The sequence below is a fragment of the Primulina tabacum genome, chromosome 1 (genome assembly GCF_025594145.1).
Source record: "Primulina tabacum isolate GXHZ01 chromosome 1, ASM2559414v2, whole genome shotgun sequence".
Lineage (NCBI taxonomy): Eukaryota > Viridiplantae > Streptophyta > Magnoliopsida > Lamiales > Gesneriaceae > Primulina > Primulina tabacum.
Window position 1 is genome coordinate 48,990,209 of NC_134550.1, and position 17,607 is coordinate 49,007,815.

A 17,607-nucleotide genomic window follows, 5' to 3' on the forward strand; every position below is an offset into this window, starting at 1 on the left:
AGAAGGATAGTTTTTTGTTTGAAGGCAAGGGCGATACTTTATCCATGGAAATCTTGGGTTCGGTGCCGTTCACGTGGCTTACCCTTTTTTGGTTCAACACATAATTGTCAAACTTTACTTGTCTTCTTAAATAAAACAAAACTGCCTACTTAAATGTATTTAACCACATTCGATATTATGTTCCAAAAAAAAAACATTCCTTTCTAAATTCCAAATTCAAGAGGGTCATAGATATAATTGACCTCTAATTTATGATTATATATATATATATATATATATATTGACTAATTGACTAAACACGATGACAACGACTTGGTTTTATTATATACTAGTACATCGATGCACGTAATTATAAAAAATAATTAGGAAATACATTGTAAATTTCATATATGAATTAAAAAAATAAATAGAAAAAGAAAGGAAAAAACCAAGTAGGAAATGAAGATACACATTGATGCAAATTTTAATATTTTATTATTATATATAATTATGAAAAGTGTCTAATATAGTATATATGCCAAACTAAATACAATTAAATAACAATTTATGTATTGAAATTTAAAGTTTCAGCAGATTAGTCATTGGAAGCACAATGGTGATGGCTTGCGTCGTGAAGTGCACCATACCGCGCGGAACGAAGGAACCAACCTACCCCCCAAGACACGAGCCTAGTTATCTTGTTTCCCACGTAGGCTCGGACAACCGTTCGCCACTTTGTCCTTATCTATTCCTAACCCAAATAAACAACGATATGATATCCTCGTTAATTTTAATGCAATAAAATAAAGAAGGCATAGAGTGTCTTAGTACTTGCGGCTGCAGATTCGGTACTCTACACTGCAGTCAATCGCCATTTCCAGTTTTTTCATCTTCTCCAACAAGCTGAAGAAACGTTGAAATCAGTCAAAACCCGTATTCTTCCATTTTTGATTCAACTCTTTTTGCCCTTTTTTTCCTCTCTCTCTGTTACCTTTCATGTGAAGCCACTCGAGCTCCCTCCCACTATATCTGTTCACCTATCTTCAACTATTTCATGCTGTCTCCATTAAAGCTTCACGGAAAAGAAGTTCCGCGATCCCTTTATACAGTCCTCCTCCTGCATTGTGTTCGGCAGTAATTATGTTGATGAAAATGAAGTACTTAATATTGAAGGTAATCAACATTTACGGTTTCTTGTTTCTAGCGAATTCCGTTTTCGCGCATGCGATGCTGGACCCGATTGATTTCTTGGCGTTGCAAGCTATTCGAAAGAGCTTAAACGATCTTCCGGGCTCGCATTATTTTGAATCCTGGGATTTCACTTCGGATCCCTGTAATTTTGCCGGTGTTTACTGTAATGGGGATAAAGTGGTTGCTCTAAACCTCGGGGATCCCCGGGCAGGTTCACCGGGTCTGATGGGCCGACTGCACCCGGACATCGGTAGACTATCTGCGCTAGCAGAGTTCACCATTGTTCCGGGTCGGGTCATCGGGACTTTGCCTCACACTTTGTCTCAGTTGAAGTATCTTAGATTTTTGGCAGCCAGTCGGAATTTTATCTCAGGCGAGATTCCGGCGAATTTGGGCCAGCTGCGAGGGCTGCAAACTCTGGACCTTAGCTTCAATATTCTCCACGGGAGCATTCCATCTTCCGTCGGAACGATACCGGCGTTGGCCAACGTCATCCTCTGTCGCAATCGGCTCACGGGTCCGGTTCCTACGTTCATATCCCATACTCTGACCCGGCTGGATTTAAAGCACAACGATCTCTCCGGTTCTCTTTCGCCGCTCGGACTCCCTCCCTCTCTACAGTACCTCTCATTGTCAATGAACCGGCTCACTGGCCCAGTAGACCGGCTTTTATCCCGATTAAACAGGCTAAACTACGTCGACCTTAGTATGAATGAGTTCTCCGGCAACATTCCTGGGAAGATATTCACTTTTCCGATCAGCCGCCTGCAGCTTCAGAGGAACCGGTTCTCCGGCCCCGTGAGACCGATTCATGATGTGAGAATCCCAACCATTGATCTGAGTTTCAACCGGCTGTCCGGCGGGATATCTCCCATGTTATCGACGGCTCAGAATCTATACCTGAACAACAACCGGTTCACGGGTAAGATACCGAGCATTTTCGTGGACCGATTACTCTCTGCCAGCATACAACTACTGTATCTGCAGCACAATTATCTGACCGGCATGGAGATTATCCCGACGACTGGGATTCCGCTCAGCGCCTCATTGTGCCTGCAGTATAATTGTATGGTCCTTCCCCTGCAGACGCCTTGCCCTTTGAGAGCTGGTAAGCAGAAGACAAGGCCAACTAAGCAGTGCACACAGTGGGGAGGGTAAGATGGGGAATTCACTTTTTAGACAAATCAAGATTCAATTTTTAATTAATAAAGTCAAACTGTTGATACAAAGTGAAAGATTTTTGTGGTTGAATTGTAATTAACATTTAGACTTATAATTTAATTTTGTTTTTCCCCCACCCCATATATATATATATATATATATGTATAATATCATTCATACAGCACAAATGTCTATTAATTAATTATTGCTGTTCTTGATTTTAATTCAGTACTTAGTTCCATTTCTTTGTACTTCTTTGAAACCTATCTTATAGTTCAGTTGGTCTCGCTCGTTATTTTTTATCCCTCGACTACGATTCGAATAACCTCCTCCTTTTAGGGTGTACTGGGTATGCCCCCTTTGTCTGAATCATTTGTTAATCAAAGATCTTGATGGTGAAACAAAGCTTAATCGGAAAACAACAACAGAATTTAACTAACTGAGTATTTGTTTTTTGTTTGGCCAATGGGTAGGGGCCTCGAATGATGAGGAAACGCTGTGTTCTTTTTGGACTTCCAATCAATTTCTGATGGTCCTTTTTCAAACCCATCTTAAAATAAGGTATTTTATATACTCAAATCTCAAATTTTGTCCATCGCAGTTTCCTTTTGTCGGGGCATTCATTCAATCACAGAAATACAAGAAACCCACTTGTTTCTCCACACCAATCACTACTGAACTTTTGGAGGATTTCTTCACAGCTTTAATGCAAAATTAGAAAGTTAGATGGAATGTGTCAGCAAGATATGAGATTTAAAATTCAAGGTTTTCGGATCCTAACTTTGTTCAGATTACTAAACAGTAGAACATGGGTCATGTAAGTTTCACTTTATTATATAGAAATTTACATATGCAATCTAAATGATAAAATTATATAACAAGACGGTGGAGGTCACTTGTTTGATATAGTTATTGCGGAACCTACACAGGATGGAATGCTGACGCACTCGACTCAGTAATAGTCATAGAAATCTCTCCTCCTCGGCATTTTCTAGGTTGCAGGTGCTGGCGCCTTTTCGTTCCCAGGGAATTCCCATTTCACGACGTCTCCATCCCAAGATGAGCTCACAAGCATTGGATAATTTGGATGCCAACTACAATCCCTCACCGTTAATTTATGGTGTTGCAGCTTCGCAACTTGCGCTCCGGACACCTGGAAACACAAAGTCGACACATGTTTTTTGTCAACAAATTAAGTGCAGAAGTAGCTAAATATTAGTTTTTCATTTAAAATAGGCAGTGTTAGTAGTCTATATAGAACCTACCAAGTCATAAACATAAATGCAAGAATCATGGGATCCTGTGTAGATGTACTTCTGGCCGGTGCTGTTAAATGGTAAAAACGAAATGATCAGGAGGCGGATTGATATTCAACACCGATTAGAGAGAAGAAATTGGAGAGTCAACAAGTAGTTCTATGCATGGCACTCACCTATACTCGGGTGAGAAGTAACAACGAATCAAAGTACGCAAGACTGAGTGCCCTTTATACGTAGAAACTGATTGATCATATGGATGCTTCAAGTTTCTAGCTTGGACTGGATAGTCCATCCATCTGTAATCCCATTCATAGTTTCTGTATGCTTGATAGCTGAAAACGAGAGTCAAAGAAAGGTTAATTTAAATGGGTCTTTAAACCCAATTATCAAAATAATCAGGTTGCTGACTGTCAGAGCCTAAAAAAAAAATACCCAGTAGAATTAGATGACATTTTCCGTATATCCCACAGTTTGATGGCTTGATCTTTACCGTTGGATATCATGTAACGGCCATCTCCTCGGCTATCAATGAACGTAATGCCTTCAAGATGGCCCATTAGGATCCCCACAGGCTTGCTTTTGGTTAAAAAGCAGCGTCTGTCCCAAACCTACACGAAATAGCTAGTTGGATATAAATCGATAGTGTATGTCCGAAATTTACTTTGGACCTGGATTCCAGAGTACAAAATGAAGAAAATTTATTTTTCTGTACCCAGTTTCAAAATATGACACAAAGGAAGCGCTTGTGCATACATAATAAGATGAGGCATCTTTCAAATAACACATTCATTGAATTCTAAATACGATTGCATTTTAATGAAATTCTCACTTAGGAAAGCAAGAAAACCACAATCATATATCGATCCCAAGTTCCTATTTCCCCTTTTTTTTATTAAACCGCGGATTAAAACAACGCATAAAGGACATGGGTGTCTTTTAAGATGGAAGACTGATGATGTTCCAGTCATCAGAGCATAATATCACAATGAAGAGAAAGGAAAAAGATGAAGCTCAGCTATTTTTTCACATACAGAGAGAAGATATACTCTTACAGTAGCAGCCAGAGCCAATCAACATATTTGTTTGTCTATACATGTGCAACAATTAAATGGAAATCATAAGGAGGTGTTGGGCATTTAAATTGCTGCTATTTTTTGTACATTAGGCTTAGAGTAACGAATAAATTATCACCTTAACAAAATTGTCATCACTTCCAGAATAAAGTAGACAACCACTTTCATCAGCAAAACATACCGTGTTGACATCAGACTGCATAGAAAAAGAAGTGAGCAATGGCAACAATTTAAAACCAAAATACCACTACCTACATGAATATGTTATCATTACCGAAACCAATCAGAAACCACTCAAAAAATAGAAAATCCATTGAGAATGTGTTCAAAAAAAATTTTTATCGCCTTATGGGCTAGGTTGCTTGAACGAGAATAGAAAATGAAGGGCATATAGTTAGCAATGAAAACAGTACCGCATGGGCTGGAATTCTAAGAGTAACTTTTTTGGCTTCAAGGTCATAAACATAGATATCCTCATCGCTGCTTCCAGCAACAATTTCTCGCCCATCGGTTGAAAATTTAAGAGAGAAGATTCCAAAAGAATATCCCCCATCGTCTGGCGAAGAGAAATCCAAGCCATCATGGAATTCCTGGATAGTAAAGAATCTAGCTAGACTTTAGTGCTTCCAAAACTTAAAATTCCAGAAAATTCAAATTAATAGTGCGATTTAAAGAGGAAGGAACATCAGCAATTAGACATGATCAGGATGAAATATGAAAAGCTCAATTGCAAAATTCTCAAAGAATATGACTGTTTTATTTTCATTTTTTCCTTTCCTCGAAGAAGCCCAAGCTGTCACTCCTTGTGACAAACCTGGTATTATTAATATAGTTCATTTGTCAGCCAAGATGAACCAATTTGATAGGGATTGCTAAAAAAAACATGAACACAAAATGAGCAATGCATACACTAAACATGATGTGTGATGTTAACATCTGGAATACAACAAATTAAAAAGTTACTTGAATTTCATACAGTGATGTTTGCTAGGGATTCTTTTGTTGAAGATCCAACGTTGATAATATGTACAACAGGTGACATGCTAGCATAGATCTGCAATAGCAACAGTTGAGAAAATGAGGTTAATGCCAACAAAATAAGATGAAATTTCAATACAAAATAAGATCACTAAAAATAAAAAAATGTTAGGTGCACCGGACCAGAGATGGAATGAATACAATTAACTATTGTTATACCCTTGTCAACAATGAAACCCCTCGAACGTTTTGTATCTGATTTACAACAAGAATTAACATAGTGCACATGACGAGAGAATACTATTAACTGGTTCTTATGTGAGGAAGAATATGATCACAGATCTGAGTATAACTCGATGCATAAATATTAATCAGGTTCGTAGGAACCTGCAGTCACCTGCAGCCAGAAAACTTACAAGGTGCCGTTGATCAGGTGAAAGGGAAGTATCAGTGATTGTCCATCTTAAGCTTCTAGCAAGAATGTTCTTCCGGACTTTCCATCCTCTTTCAACATCATATATTCTAATTTGACTTCCCTGTAACAAAAAATATCAAAAGCCTCAAAGTTAACATTTTTAGACTAGAATAACTATTACATTCAAGAAGTTACCTTAGAAGACAAAATCAAGGTAATTTATGTTTATTTATATCATAAAACCTATCTCGTAAGCCAAAAGTCAACAGGCCCTTTACCTCAAAAGCTATAATACCTGAAATGCAGCGACGAAAAGGGAACCGTCAGAAGAAAACTGTGATACATATGCCCTAGTTGACATCCGGTCCACAACCCAGGGACCGTTAACGGGCATATATTTACTCAGAACATGACGGCAATCTCTTGATGAGAACCTCCCTCTTCCAGAAAGATTTGCCTCTCGACCCGCCAACATCTTCACTGTAGGAACAGGAAACTCATCCTTCCCTGGAAAAATTCGCCTCAGCTTCTCATGAGGCCCAGATTGCAGCTTTGTTAGCTGAGAAATATCATTATCTAAAGTGTTTGACTCTTTAGTTGGTGGAGAAGTACCACCACCAATGCCAGTGGAACTAGAACCTTCAAGATGTCCTGTTTCTGCCTCCAATTTACTAAAAGCATAACCCATATCCTTGGTGGTAGTGTCTCTAGCTACAAAATACATTTTACACCACAGTAGCTGCAGAAAATTCTGGTGTTGGACGTACCAAATACAGTTGCCTCTTCATATCATCTACAATTGAATTTAGTCCATGTCGAGTAGAACCAGAAGGACCTGTTGGCTGTTAATTGAGTGACCCAACCCCAAAAAAGATACTTCATTTCTATGTATGAGCATATGGAGTAATCATAAGATAAGCATATTCGAGTAAAACATACATGACTGTGCGATCATTTGACTTTGATCAAAAGCTCACAGATTAAACGAAGCATTAAATCATATAAAAAAGAATATAACACACACTGTTACTGGATAAAGTTATCAATTATCCCTGTAAAACGCGAATCTACAATTCTTCGCAGTTAGCGTGACCAGAACCAAAGGATCCTAGAAAAACCAATTAATTACTATTCTAAGAATAGTAAACTCGCAGAGTTAATTCCATAGAAATCAAGAAACTCTATTTCGAGAAATTCAACCCACAACATAATTCAGTAAACAAGAATCCTAACGGAACCAATCACAAAATTCTGAACTATGTACACAGAACCAATTATAAAAAACCCAAAAGAAAAGAATAAAGCTTTCCATTACTCATCGTAAGTTGACTCACGGACCTCGAATTAAACAGCGGCTTCTGAATCTGGCCAAATTCTCGAGAGTGATTTCCACTTAAAATAGGAAACCAATCTTCCTACTTCCTCGTGTTGAATGAACACAATCAAATCAGTGGATTAAAAAAATTAAAAGGAAAAAAAAAAAGAAAAAAAGATCCCTTTCCCACATTGAACAAGAAAAACCGGTAGTTTTGTGAATTTGCGTCGTCTGAGGAATGAGCGTGGCGGACTCCAGCTGGCTCGATGCAGTCAGTAATCCGAAAAGTCCACGTGTCACCATCACAAGAATCCGTACACCGTTGTCAACAAAACCCGGTGGAGGTGATCTTGGATCATGAATGAATCGGGCCAACATAACAATCATTGGGCCTACAAGGAGAAGCCCAACGGGTACTCTCTGTGAACTCAATATTTCAAGAAATGAATCGCTTTGATTCAAGGGTAAACAAAAGTGCAAGTGTACTACACCATATAAGTCCAGCCCAACAAATATATATTTAATTTATTTTAAAATGTACATTTATTTAAACAAACAATCTATATCTTCATTAATAAAGGGAAAAAGAAAGAACAATAATAAGACAATGCCAGAACCTCCAATTCCACGACAGGGAAACAGCAAAACATTTCTTCTCATGACAAGACATAACAAAGGAGAATAATCATCAATATACATATACACAAGATTCAGCTTTTTCTTGCCAAAGGGACACGTAAAAGTCAATTATCAAACAGTAGGAATCGTGGGTTCTTATGCATTTTTTCATATGCGTCACTGTCCAATCTTAGCTGTTTGTATTATTTATTGGACATTAAAACACCCTCAAAATGCAAACCCAACCACTAAAAATAAAATAAAAAAACAATAATGTGGGATTTTTCAACGTGGTCCCGATTTCGAGCAAATAAAGCATTTTTGGTAAATCACAATCAATCAACAGTGTCACACAAGCGACAACCTTTTTTTTTGTGTCTTTGCCCCCCCCCCCAAATTATCACACATCATCTGTATATCGTAGCAGTAAATGCAAAGTAAGGCTAGCTGCATTGATAAGTCGACTAATTTTGTTCCACCGGAAGAATCGATCGATTTGTTTAGGGACATCAGTTTTTTTTTTGTTATACAAAGGTTTTGCATAATCTTTTTTGTATACCAAAACTTTCCCTATGAAAATGGACAGCTGCTGTGATGAAAGATTAGGACGTTCATAGTCGTTCAGAGCTTTTTTTTTTTTTTTATGATTTTTACTCCGATACATCAAAAAGAAAAAAAAAATCTAATTCATCTATTCACGATCAAAAAAATCTCAGACAACTTTTATATGGACAAACAATTTTTAAAAAATGTAAACTAAAATTTTAAAAATAAAAATACAACATTAAGCAACAAATTACTTGTACAAAAGTCATAAGATGATTAAATTCTTCATAATTAATAGTTTATAACAGGTAGGAGCTGACGTCTGATTTTAGTTATTATATAAAATAAAATTTATTTTCTACTCAATCTTTATTCAAGTTGGATTCACCGGGATAATTTAGGGAAAAGGGAATCCTTCGGGACTTATTTAAAAAAAAAGATTGAGATATCAATTTACGTAAATGTCCATGTATTTTAAGTTTAAAATTGATTAATCCTTCTTCACTCCTCTAAACTTATTCACTTTACTTTCAACCCTACGCAGCAGTCGACTTCACTCGTTTTCCCGTCGACTAAATACGTGCTTGTGAATCGACGAAACACTTCTTCAGTTATTTTTTTGCAACGCATCCGAGAAATGGCTGACCAAAATATGGTATGTTTACTTTTTTTCTGATATTTGATTCTTTGTGCGCGTGTTGAGAAAGAAATGGTAGAACCGTCGTGTTGAGAAATCTTGGTCGACCGAGCGAGGGTTGGTCACCAACCCTCGCTTGGTCGACCAACCCTCGCTTGGTCGACCAAGAAGGCCTAGTCGACCAAGAAGTTGTGGTCGACCAAACGTTGGGTTGGTCGACCAACCGGTTGGTCGACCAACGCTTGCTGGTTCAGTGTAACATTACTTTTATTCTAATATATTTGTATTTGTGACATGTATATTTGCCGAGAAAACTAGGCAGGGATGCAATTTTTCGCTGCAAGCTGACACTCGAATCAAGATATAAAGACGTTTCGGAGAAGATTTTTCACTACCTCAACAACGACGAGAGAGCCTTTTTTTTGGAGCAGTCTCCTTTTGGTAATTTGGTTAGGTATCATAGAGATTTAAATATTTCTAGTCAAATTATGTGGTATTTGATGAGTAATCAGATAGTTGACATGGGTTGTGATGAGTTTTGGATGGTGGTGCGCAAGAGGCCGGTTAGATTTTCTTTGTTAGAGTATTGTTTAATAACCGGCCTCGATTGCGGTACAGAGCCTGTAGATGTACCAGAGGGAGGTGTCTTTGGCTCCAGACACTTGGCGGTAAGTCTGAGATTGTTTTGAGTGAATTGGAGGCAAAGATGAGTGTTCAAGTGCAGAATGAGACTGGTGTAGACGTGGAGAAGTTAAAGATGGCTAGTCTTTACTTCTGTTGTTTTGTGCTCGGTGAAGGGACTAGGAAAAAAACGAATAAGATCGACCCTAAATACATGAGGCTTATAGATGATTTGGATAGGTTTAACAGCTATCCGTGGGGTAGAGTAGCCTTTCGTGATGCGGTCCGATGTTTGAAGAAGGACCTTTTAGGGCGATATAATTACCTCACCGAGGCACAGGGTCGGAAAGAAGTTGATGGCAGCTTCCTTGTCGGTGTTTTTGTGCTGCCTCTGCAGGTATATTAATTTTTGAATGTTAAAACTGGATTTGTTATCTTTATTTCTACTAATAACATTGTTCTAAATTTATGTTACAGATCCTCGCTTATGAATATTATCCGAGCGTGGCACAAAAGTTTGCAAGGAAAAGAGATGTGGACGGTTTGATGTTGCCCAGGATGTTTCAGTGGGTGACTAACACGTGGCCGTCAAACCGTGCCCCAACTGCTGTTGATGTCACTGCAGCCTTTGGTGATTCTGCTATAGATGTAAGTAATATGAATTGATTTGATATAATAAATGTGTACTTAATTTTTAATTAATCTAATACGTTATTAATTAAATGTAGGATTGTCTTGGATGTTTGACTCCTAGTCCCGAGGAGCTCGTTTCAGCGTATTATACGACCGAGGATTTTGTTGATTATGCGCCCGTTGCGGTCACCACTCGGGTACTCGAGCTCTGGAGGCAGGGTCAGACAGTCATATGTAGCGAGCACCCTCTGGAGTCTCCCTCAGTCCAGCACATGCATTCCGCACATTCACCTCCCTCTGTCCAGCACACGCCTCCTGCACATGCATCTCCTGACGTTTCCGGCACCCGTCCTGGTGATCTCAATAGATTCAGCTCTAGCACCAGTTCTCCTATGCGTACGGGTCCTAGAGTCCACTTTGGACTCAATCCTTCCCGCCGTCCATCACCCTTGGAGCATCGTTTTGAGCGGCGATTGACTGCGTTGGAGGATTCCGTTACGTCCATGCATGTTAAGATGTCAGCAGAATTTATTGAGACCAGAGCGTCTATCAGGAGTATAAATCAAGCTCTAGTTGACTTGAAATCGAGTTTCAATCTTGGTCTCGATGAGTTGAGATTTAGTTTGACTGAACAGATTAGAGCTGGTTTTGCTGAGATGAGGTCTAACATGCCAGTGCAGCAGGACAGAGATTATAGCATAGCCTATACCAGAGGGCGGAAGAGGAAAGCATCCGAGGCAGATTTTGGTGAGTTAATTTTATTAATTATATTTATGTTTATGTAATATAATGATTTAGTACAATTCTCATAATTATTTTAATTTGTTTAATGTACGCTTTTAGGGTTGGATGATACTCTGGCCAGGGAAATTGGCAGTACTAGCCAAACACTACATATATTTGAGCATAACCTTCCGGTCATTATAGAGGAGTCCTCAGAAGGTGAGTTAATGCACTTTTTTATTTGATATTTTTGTATAGTATATTAAACAACAAACTTTTTATTTTTAGATATTCAAGTTACTCCGGATTCGCGTAAGTCAGGTGGCGAGGCGACCACGTCGAGAGGTTATTACACTAAACCTTGTCTATTCATATTTGCATTAAAGTTCTTGTAATTTTATATGGGTAAGGAAATTGGCAGTAGTAGCCAAACCCAACAGATATTTGAGCCTAATCTTCAAGGCATTCCAGAGGAGTCCGCAGGAGGTGAGGTAATGCACATTTTTTATATTTATATTTATGTATAGTATATTAAACAATATACTTTATGTTTTTAGATATTCAAGTGACTCCAGATGCGCGTATGTCAGGAGGCGAGGCGACCAGGTCGAGAGGTTATTAAATTATACCTTGTTTATTGTTCATATTTGCATTAAAGTTGTTACAATTGATCATTTTATAGATGACGGTGTGAGGCCAGTTGCGGAGACCGTGACACTGAAGGTAAACAACTCGCTTGCGCAAGTTAGGGCATCGATGCTCGACCGTTCGCCTAGTAGGATTCGAGTTTTTTACGCCGAATATGAGAAATTTTCTACGGACCCATGGCGATCGCAAACTAGCGTGTCACTTTCTCTGTAAACTTTTAAATAAATCTTTTATAAAGTTTAAATTTGTAGAGAATTTCTTTTAAAACATTGAAAACCTTTTGTTATGTTGAATTCAGCACTTCAGCGAAGCTCTCCGTGGATTGCTTGAGATGCAGATCCGACATCCTGAAGTGATGTCGGCAGATGATTCGTTGATGGACGGACATTTCTACGGTGCGATCTCAGTTTTGGCCGAATATAAAGATATCGATTTCAAAATAAATCTGGCACGGATTGTGAGCAAAGTCAAAGGTAGTGATCCAGAATGGTCGTGTCTCTCGTGGGAAAAGGCACGAAGAATTATCATCCCTGTCTACACAGATCGGCGCTAATTTTTGCTAAAACTCGTGACAGGGGTGAATAAGTGCATTATATATGACTTGCTGCGAAGGCACGATCCCAAATTCAAAGATTTGAATGAAGAAATAGAGCCTATACTTATAAACGCCGCTCGTCTGCTATCCATTGTTGGGAACAACCCACACCCCGAGAGGCCATGGAATATAAAACTACATGATGAATTCCGTGCCAAGATTATACAGTACGTTGTCAACTTTCTATTTAAAATATAATAACTTCATTTTTTTTTAATGTTACAATAAATATTAACTTCTCATTTTTTCTTTTTCACAGTGAAGATTCGGGAGCATTTGTGTTAGCTGTTGTTGGATACTCTTTGTCTAGGAAGAGTGCGCAAGTAGTACTAACTTTAGATGATAGATTAGTATCTGAGTTTAGATATTTTTTAGCTTGTAATATGTTCCTTAATGATTGGTGATTATCGTGATGTATCAGACAATTTTATGTCATTATTGGAACATTGTTTCTTATGTTATATGAACCGTTTTTTTTGTTGGTCGACTATTAGATTTTTGTTGGTCGATCATTAGGTTTTTTTCTTTTTTTGTTGGTCGACCATTAGATTTTGTCGGTGGTCGACCATTAGCTACAATGGAACAATGGTCGACCACAATCTCACTGGTAGTTTTTTGGTCGACCAATAACTTTTTGGTCGATCACTCTAGCATTTTGGTCGACCACTAGTTTTTTTGGTCGACCACTCTAGCTTTTTGGTCTACCATTAGCTTTTTTGGTCGACCACCACTGTCCTTTTGGTCGACCACTACTGTCCTTTTAGTCGACCAATGTGCTTTAGGTTTTAGGGTTTAGGGTTTACGATTTAGGGTTTAGACCTGTTAATTCACGATTTAAATTATGTGTTTTAAATTACAATCTCAGTATTTTGTTACATTTTAAAAAATATGATTATGTTATATGAACCGTTTAATCACAATCGAACTATTTTGTTATATTTTAAAAAATATGAATCGCAATTTCACGATTATGTTTTATGTAATAATTGAAATGTGTCACGATCTCACAAACATGTTACATTTAAAAAACCCAATGAATCGTAATTTCAGGATTATGTTATGTGTTTTAAATTACATATGAATCACATAATCACAATCTCAGTATTTTGTTAAATATGACTATGTTATATGAACCGTTTAATCACAATCGAACTATTTTGTTATATTTAAAAAAATATGAATCGCAATTTCACGATTATGTTATATGTAATAATTAAAATGTGTCACGATCTCACAAACATGTTACATTTAAAAAACCAAATGAATCGTAATTTCAGGATTATGTTGTGTGTTTTAAATTACATATGAATAACAGAATCACAATCTCATTATTTTGTTAAATATGATTATGTTATATGAACCGTTTAATCACAATCGAACTATTTGTTATATTTAAAAAAATATGAATCGCAATTTCACGATTATGTTATATGTAATAATTGAAATGTGTCACGATCTCACAAACATGTTACATTTAAAAAACCAAATGAATCGTAATTTCAGGATTATGTTATGTGTTTTAAATTACATATGAATCACAGAATCACAATCTCAGTATTTTGTTAAATATGATTATGTTATATCAACCGTGGAATCACAATCGAACTATTTTGTTATATTTTAAAAAATATGAATCTCAATTTCACGATTATGTTATATGTAATAATTGAAATGTGTCACGATCTCACAAACATGTTACATTTAAAAAACCAAATGAACCGTAATTTCAGGATTATGTTATATGTTTTAAATTACATGTTAATAACAAAATCACAACAAAAAATATGAATATGAATCGTAATTACATATGAATCACGGAATCATAATATTACAACTTTCCTAATTTCGACAATTATTAATATATATACAAAAAAAAGTAATGGTTGACCATCAAGCTCATGGTTGACCATTAGTTTTTTTTGGTCGACCACTCTAGCTTCGTGGTCGACCAAAAAAAACTAATGGTCGACGATTAGCTTGATGGTCAACCATGAGCCTAATGGTCGACCATGGGCTTGATGGTCGACCATCATTAGCCTTTTGGTCGACCACTCTAGCTTCGTGGTCGACCAAAACAAAACTAATGGTCAACCATTAGCTTGATGGTCGACCATCAAGCTGACGGTCGACCATCAAACTAATGGTCGACCATTAGTACAATTTTGGTCCACTCTCAGGCTATCTCTTGCTGAATTCACCGATTGAAGGAATTCTGTTTTGTTTTCTTCTGCCAACTCTCTTCTCTAACAAAGGAGGCAACACGAATGGAAAATTAATGTTGCGTGGCCATTCATTTTCTTCTGGAACGGGATACACAGTCTCTGAGTAAGCCATGCACCATGACATTGTAGAATAGTACTCTGAACACGTATCATATAAATCAATCTTGGCTAACCCACTGGCTGCGATGGCATGAGCACATGGGATTCTATCAATATCAAAAACTCGACATGTGCATCTTTTTGATTCCAGGTCCACTATGGCCGAATGTCCACGACTCCTAACATCAAACTCTAAACGTCCTAATTCAAAAACTTGCATTCCCTGGGCATCTGTGAACTTGCTACGAAGAATTCCCTCGATCGTAGGGGTCATATTACTGTTACTTGCAATTGATGCGTGGCGATATCGGGCAAACCAAGATGAGGTCAGTTTCTGCAAAGAATCTAAGAGTGCAATGATTGGCAGCTTCCTTTCTTCAAGTAGTCTAGCATTGATCGACTCAACCCCGTTTGTCGTCATGATATTGTAATGGGTCTTTGGACAATATGCTCGAGTCCATCTATCAATTGAGTCTCTCTCGTCCAAATATTGCGCTGCCTCAGGATATCTATTCCTAAATTCATTGTATGCAATATCAAACTCGATACCCTTATAAATTTTTGCAATGCGCAAAAACATTTCGGTTGCACCCTTTTTTTTGCATCTAGTTTTCATGTTTTGAGATAAATGCCACGTACAATGACCATGATGCGCATTCCTATATACAGTAAAAACCGCATTAATGATTCATTGATGCCTGTCTGAAATTATCACCAATTCATCATCGTCTGGTACTACTTCTAACAACTTCGTTAAAAACCAACTCCACGAAGAAGTACACTCGACATCTACGATTCCCCACGCCAAAGGATATTGGTGATAATTTCCATCTTGTGCCGATGCCAACAGTAAAACACCATTATACTTGCCCTTCAACCACGTACCATCAATTGATACAACTTTTCGCATACTTCGATATCCTCTAACGCATGCACCAAAAGCAAGAAACATATACTTGAATCGATTTTCCTCGTCGACAAATATGTCTGTTATGCTTCCTCGATTCATCTGCTCAACCATGTGCAAATAACAAGTCAATTTAGTAAAACTCTGCGTAGGATTACCTTTCAACATATTGTCTGCTAGTTCTTTCTCTTTCCAAGCCTTGTAGTATGATATATCAGCATTCATACTATTGCGCATTGACCGCTAAATTCGGTTGGGATTAATTCTAGCAAGCGGACTAGGTCAAGTTATAGTAAATGGACGAACAGTCCAAGTATCGATCCCACAGAGACTATTATTTAATTACTAAGATTCGATTATTTTATTTAATCTAGGCAAACAAGAACGAGCGATTGATTATTATTTCAACTAAGTGAATTTTTAAATGAATTTATTCTAATTTAATAACTAAATCAATTACCAGAGAAGCTTGGAACGTGGGGTTTTTTTTCAAATTTAAATAGAATGACCGGGAGCACACAACGGTAACAAACTCTGATCAAATTCAAGCACGAGAATTATTCGACTAGCAATTATTCGTAGTCACGATGTAATCCTCTAATTTAATTATAAATCTATTTCTAGAATTTATAATCCTATTTTCATTTAACAGTCCAATTATTTCTAATTGAATTTAATTAAACAAAAACGCATGCATCAACGATATAATTACAGCTGTCACCTAAAATCGCACACTGAAACCGAATACTACTTCTAGTCGGTTTAACTGTGTGTTGATTAATATTTTTGAAGCTAATTCCAATCTATTCCCTTTCGAGTCAAGATCGAACAACAAACATACAATTAATTGGCCAAATCAAAAGCACGAAAATTACGCAAACATTAATCAATAACATGAAATAACTGATGAATTGAATGATCCAACGAATAAACCAAATCAGTCGTTTGTCCCTATCGTGGTCCCGATCACAAGAAAAACTACTCCATAAATTCAAAACTAAATCAAATTTATTGTTTGAATTCATGTCTAAAAATAAGAAAATAAAAGAGAAGAGAAATCTCAATGATGGTGCGCGGATCTTGCGTGTAAATTGCACTGTCTTTTTCTCTCGTTTCTCACAAGTCTTTGCCGTCTTCAAGAGTCCCAAAGTCGCCCTTTTTTTTTCTCCTCTAAAAGTCGGCTCTCTTCAATTCTGAAAAAAACCCCCGTTTTGTCTCGTTTTTTTTTTCCTTTTATTCCTTTCCATATCACGAGCAAATCTTCGCCAAAATCTCGATCTGATATTGCGCACACGGACCCCGTGCCTGCATCCGGAGAGGGGTCCGTGCAGACACTGTAAGTTGGGTTCTTGGCAATTGAATGGCACGGACCTGTCTCCGGGGTCCGTGTATAGGCCTTTGTTTCCCAAAGCCTTTATTTTCTCCCCTATTTTTCCGGGTATTTCTGATGTGGCGTTGCGAGGTTTGACTTTTTTTTCATTTCTTTGGTTTTCACCCTCTTTTGGTCAAACCTGCAAACAGCCATAATGAGACGAAATAAGCGCAAAACTCGGAATAAAAATGCCAGATATGCACGAATACGACAAAATAAAATCCCTAAAATGCTATATAATTCGTGCTTATCAACTCCCCCACACTTAACCCTTGTTCGTCCTCGAACAAATTAGACAATAAATAAAGATGAAAATATTTCAGATTCAGAACTCAAGTACCACAATCAAAACTTCTCAATTTGTTAAACTCTTTCACCCCCGGTCAAAAGATCACACTTCGCATATCACAAGGTTCGTTTTCCTTGCAATTCAAGATTCAAACATTTACCCAGTCAGGATCAACAGAACAAGATGTGTGTAGTGTGTAGGTCTGACTCGTACTCATCTCCAGCTACTTGGTTTCATGATCACTTATTTTCATTTGTTATCGAAACGCCCTATATGCTTGACTTTCATACTCCTCTCTACTAAATGTTGAACGACAATGACCTGGT

The 17,607-nt window shown here is 37.5% G+C and overlaps 4 protein-coding genes across 4 annotated transcripts; 2 read left to right on the plus strand and 2 right to left on the minus strand.

Annotated features, from left to right (window-relative positions):
* Window positions 1–670: 670 nt before the first annotated feature.
* LOC142545718 (uncharacterized) lies at window positions 671–2,473 on the plus strand. Its single transcript, XM_075653066.1, has one exon. The coding sequence runs from the start codon at window positions 1,120–1,122 to the stop codon at window positions 2,326–2,328; it is 1,209 nt and encodes a 402-aa protein (XP_075509181.1). The 5' UTR covers window positions 671–1,119; the 3' UTR covers window positions 2,329–2,473.
* A 671-nt stretch (window positions 2,474–3,144) lies between these two features.
* On the minus strand, window positions 3,145–7,708 carry LOC142545722 (LEC14B protein). The gene is made up of 10 exons (XM_075653076.1): window positions 7,395–7,708; window positions 6,352–6,898; window positions 6,058–6,177; window positions 5,640–5,717; window positions 5,077–5,253; window positions 4,782–4,859; window positions 4,023–4,198; window positions 3,764–3,922; window positions 3,597–3,657; window positions 3,145–3,484 (listed from the first exon to the last, which is right to left on the minus strand). The coding sequence occupies exons 2-10, from the start codon at window positions 6,778–6,780 to the stop codon at window positions 3,323–3,325; spliced, it is 1,440 nt and encodes a 479-aa protein (XP_075509191.1). The 5' UTR covers window positions 6,781–6,898; window positions 7,395–7,708; the 3' UTR covers window positions 3,145–3,322.
* Window positions 7,709–9,471: 1,763 nt separating this feature from the next.
* On the plus strand, window positions 9,472–11,544 carry LOC142511107 (uncharacterized). Its single transcript, XM_075619636.1, has 5 exons — window positions 9,472–10,190; window positions 10,271–10,441; window positions 10,522–11,173; window positions 11,270–11,368; window positions 11,438–11,544. Exons 1-5 carry the CDS (start codon window positions 9,879–9,881, stop codon window positions 11,542–11,544), a joined length of 1,341 nt encoding a protein of 446 aa, XP_075475751.1. The 5' UTR covers window positions 9,472–9,878.
* Window positions 11,545–14,570: 3,026 nt separating this feature from the next.
* On the minus strand, window positions 14,571–15,857 carry LOC142511124 (uncharacterized). Its single transcript, XM_075619637.1, has 2 exons — window positions 15,475–15,857; window positions 14,571–15,372 (listed from the first exon to the last, which is right to left on the minus strand). Exons 1-2 carry the CDS (start codon window positions 15,855–15,857, stop codon window positions 14,571–14,573), a joined length of 1,185 nt encoding a protein of 394 aa, XP_075475752.1.
* Between the last annotated feature and the right edge of the window lie 1,750 nt (window positions 15,858–17,607).

What these genes read in the sequence shown, in the direction of transcription:
- LOC142545718 (XM_075653066.1), top strand. Translation starts at nt 1,120, where the DNA reads ATGTTGATGAAAATGAAGTACTTAATATTGAAGGTAATCAACATTTAC.
- LOC142545722 (XM_075653076.1), bottom strand. Translation starts at nt 6,780, where the DNA reads ATGTATTTTGTAGCTAGAGACACTACCACCAAGGATATGGGTTATGCT. An exon ending in AATCCCTAGCAAACATCACT is followed by an intron (nt 5,254 to 5,639) that starts GTATGAAATTCA and finishes TTTACTATCCAG; the next exon opens with GAATTCCATGATGGCTTGGA. An exon ending in GTGATGACAATTTTGTTAAG is followed by an intron (nt 4,199 to 4,781) that starts GTGATAATTTAT and finishes TATTTCGTGTAG; the next exon opens with GTTTGGGACAGACGCTGCTT.
- LOC142511107 (XM_075619636.1), top strand. Translation starts at nt 9,879, where the DNA reads ATGAGTGTTCAAGTGCAGAATGAGACTGGTGTAGACGTGGAGAAGTTA. An exon ending in TTGGTGATTCTGCTATAGAT is followed by an intron (nt 10,442 to 10,521) that starts GTAAGTAATATG and finishes AATTAAATGTAG; the next exon opens with GATTGTCTTGGATGTTTGAC. An exon ending in TATAGAGGAGTCCTCAGAAG is followed by an intron (nt 11,369 to 11,437) that starts GTGAGTTAATGC and finishes TTTTATTTTTAG; the next exon opens with ATATTCAAGTTACTCCGGAT.
- LOC142511124 (XM_075619637.1), bottom strand. Translation starts at nt 15,857, where the DNA reads ATGCGCAATAGTATGAATGCTGATATATCATACTACAAGGCTTGGAAA. An exon ending in TGTACTTCTTCGTGGAGTTG is followed by an intron (nt 15,373 to 15,474) that starts GTTTTTAACGAA and finishes TACTGTATATAG; the next exon opens with GAATGCGCATCATGGTCATT.